General features: G+C 47.9%; 1 protein-coding gene across 1 annotated transcript; it reads left to right on the top strand.

Annotated features, from left to right (window-relative positions):
- Nucleotides 342-2,031, top strand: LOC8071495 (protein STRICTOSIDINE SYNTHASE-LIKE 10). The gene has a single exon (XM_002443544.2). The coding sequence runs from the start codon at nt 497-499 to the stop codon at nt 1,526-1,528; it is 1,032 nt and encodes a 343-aa protein (XP_002443589.1). The 5' UTR covers nt 342-496; the 3' UTR covers nt 1,529-2,031.

Below are 2,777 nucleotides of genomic sequence, written 5' to 3'. Positions count from 1 at the left end.
AATTGTAGGTATATATTGTTATGGTCACCGTGCTGCTACACAGCCAACCAATATGAAATAAAATATTTTTTAAAAAAATAAATTTATTATGAATCACACGCACAATTCTGGAAGACCGTCGAGATATGCTAGACACCAAAGACCATTTAGCCGACACATACCTATATAATATACAATTAAATCTGTCCAAAAATTATATATAGTTTCAGACAACTATAACTTTTGAACTAATAGTTTTTTTATCGATCACGCTGATATAGTTGACTTCACGATCGAGACCTCAGTTTTTTTTTCTATAACACGAATCGAGGGGATCAAAACTGTAACCGTACGATACATGATCGTGGGAAGAATCGCGTGTGTAAGGGGACGGAGACGGACGGACACACTTCCTTCTACATATGCTACATATGTACGTACGATAGGTGTGCCTGCCCACCCGTCCATCGAAACCACACAACCAGGCCACTGATGACCACAACCATACCTGTTGTCGATGTCGCGACTCCTCTTCTACCTCCTCATCTGCCTGTTCTGCGCCGGCCGTCGGCAGATCGTTGGTACGGCAGCGGCCGGGACCATCCACGTCCGGAGACGAGCCTTCGACTTCATCCCTCTACCCTTCGGCGTCACCGGCGCCGAGAGTCTGGCCTTCGACCGCAGTGGCCAAGGTCCTTACACCGGTGTCTCGGACGGCCGTGTCCTGAGATGGGATGGCAGCGGCCGCGGCTGGACGACCTTCGCCTATAGCAAGAATTATGCCCACAACCCATTTTGCAGAGCCTCCACGGCGCGTCCGGGCGACGCCGAGGTCGTCTGCGGCCGTCCACTGGGGCTCCAATTCGACATCAGGACGGGCGACCTGTACATCGCCGATGCCTACCACGGGCTGCTGAGGGTCGGTCCGGCCGGCGGTGAGGCCGAGGTGGTGGCGGCTCAGGCCGATGGCAAGGCGTTCAACTTCCTCAACGGCGTCGACGTCGACCAATCCACCGGAGATGTGTACTTCACAGATAGCAGCACATCATACACGCGTCTGCATGGCGCGCTGATCTTTCTAACCCATGAGTCCTCTGGCCGGCTGATGAAGTACGACGCGCGGGCCAAGCGCGTGATAGTGCTCAAGGATGGTCTACCCTTCCCCAATGGCGTTGCACTTAGCGCCGACCGGACGCACCTTGTGGTGGCGCACACATGGCCATGCCAGCTGTTCAGGTACTGGCTGGAAGGGACTAAGGCTGGCACCTATGAGCTCTTCGCCGACTTGCCTGGTTACCCAGACAACATCAGGCGCGATAACAGAGTAGGCTATTGGGTGGCGCTCAACCAAAAGAAGCTTGATGGCGAGACCATGGAGCATATCGTCGGTGTACACCTAGACGTAAAGGGCAAGCAGCTTGAGGAGATGACCGCGGAGGACAAGAGGGTCACTCTTTCAGACATTGTGGAAGAGGACGTTAAACTGTGGTTGGGATCGGTGGAACTAGACTACATCATCGTTGTTGATCAGACACTAGATTGTTATTAATGGACTACACCGGAACTACCCACGTCGCCATGGTTGGGGTTGGTGGACGCAAAGGATGCATGTGCAGCGTGAGGAGATCCACCGCGGGGAACTAGACTCCCTAGGGTGCCTGTTCGGGTGCCTAACAGCGCGACACTTGGCAAAGACTGAAGGCAGGTGGTGGCTACCACGCCCAGCACCTTTGCCTAAGGCTTGAATTTACCGGGCCGGGTGCCCGGCCCTCGGCAAAGGCCAATATTTGCCGAAGGCTGATCTTTGCTGGGAAATGGCAAAGCAATCATTTGCCGGGTGTCCGATAAAAAACTCCCGGCAAATCGTCGGTTTCCTGTAGTGCCCCGTGCATTAGAAAAGATTTGGCTTGTATGTGTATGTGTATGTGTATGTGTATGTGTATGTGTATGTGTATGTGTATGTGTATGATTGTTATATGCATGAATTTTCAAGGTGGATGATTATGGCTGCTACAAGAAATTATCATCACAGATTTTGACTCTGAGGCAAACATATTTTTGTGATAGTTCGAATATATTTTTGTGGTGGGTCTCCCTCATTAAATACTATATTGTTGTGATGTTTTGTATCCTAATTTTATAACAGTGGCCTCCGTGAAATACCACCGTGATAACACCAATGCAAACCTGATGATGGTGTAATTTTCATGGAGAGGGCCAACATGAATGTTCGCGATGAAAATAATTTTGCTAGTGTGGGTTTATGCGTGACGGTAGGTCGATTGTGATAATCTCTTTTATGAGGGTAATATAGAATAATAAAAATATCACACTCAAAATATTAGTTTTTAGTAATAGTACAACATATGTTCAAATCTATATTATTTAGATATTTATTTTGTTTCCGTTGCAATGCACGAGCATGATTCTAAAAGATTTGTGGAAAGGAGACTATTGCTTGGCTCTGGTTGGCTAAGATGGGAAGAGATGACGAGCGAGTGGGAATCGGACTACGGGACTATATTGTTGAGATTAGATTAATGCCTCGCGTGCCTCGCGCATTGCGATTATCTATAATATACATCAACTTTTGCGTATACTGCAGCTGCTAAAGATACGTACATGATTTGATTTATCAAACAATCCCTGAGTTGTTGCCCCCAGCTTGCTGCAAATTGTTCATTATTCCTTATTCAGATCCTGTAGGGTTTTCAAGACAGCAAGAGATTGATCACTCAATCATCAATGCAAGGACAAGGAGCCGACTTTAAAAGTTTTAGTTTATAAATGCAAGAATG

The sequence above is a fragment of the Sorghum bicolor genome, chromosome 8 (genome assembly GCF_000003195.3).
Source record: "Sorghum bicolor cultivar BTx623 chromosome 8, Sorghum_bicolor_NCBIv3, whole genome shotgun sequence".
Lineage (NCBI taxonomy): Eukaryota > Viridiplantae > Streptophyta > Magnoliopsida > Poales > Poaceae > Sorghum > Sorghum bicolor.
This window is presented reverse-complemented; position numbering and strand designations above follow the sequence as displayed.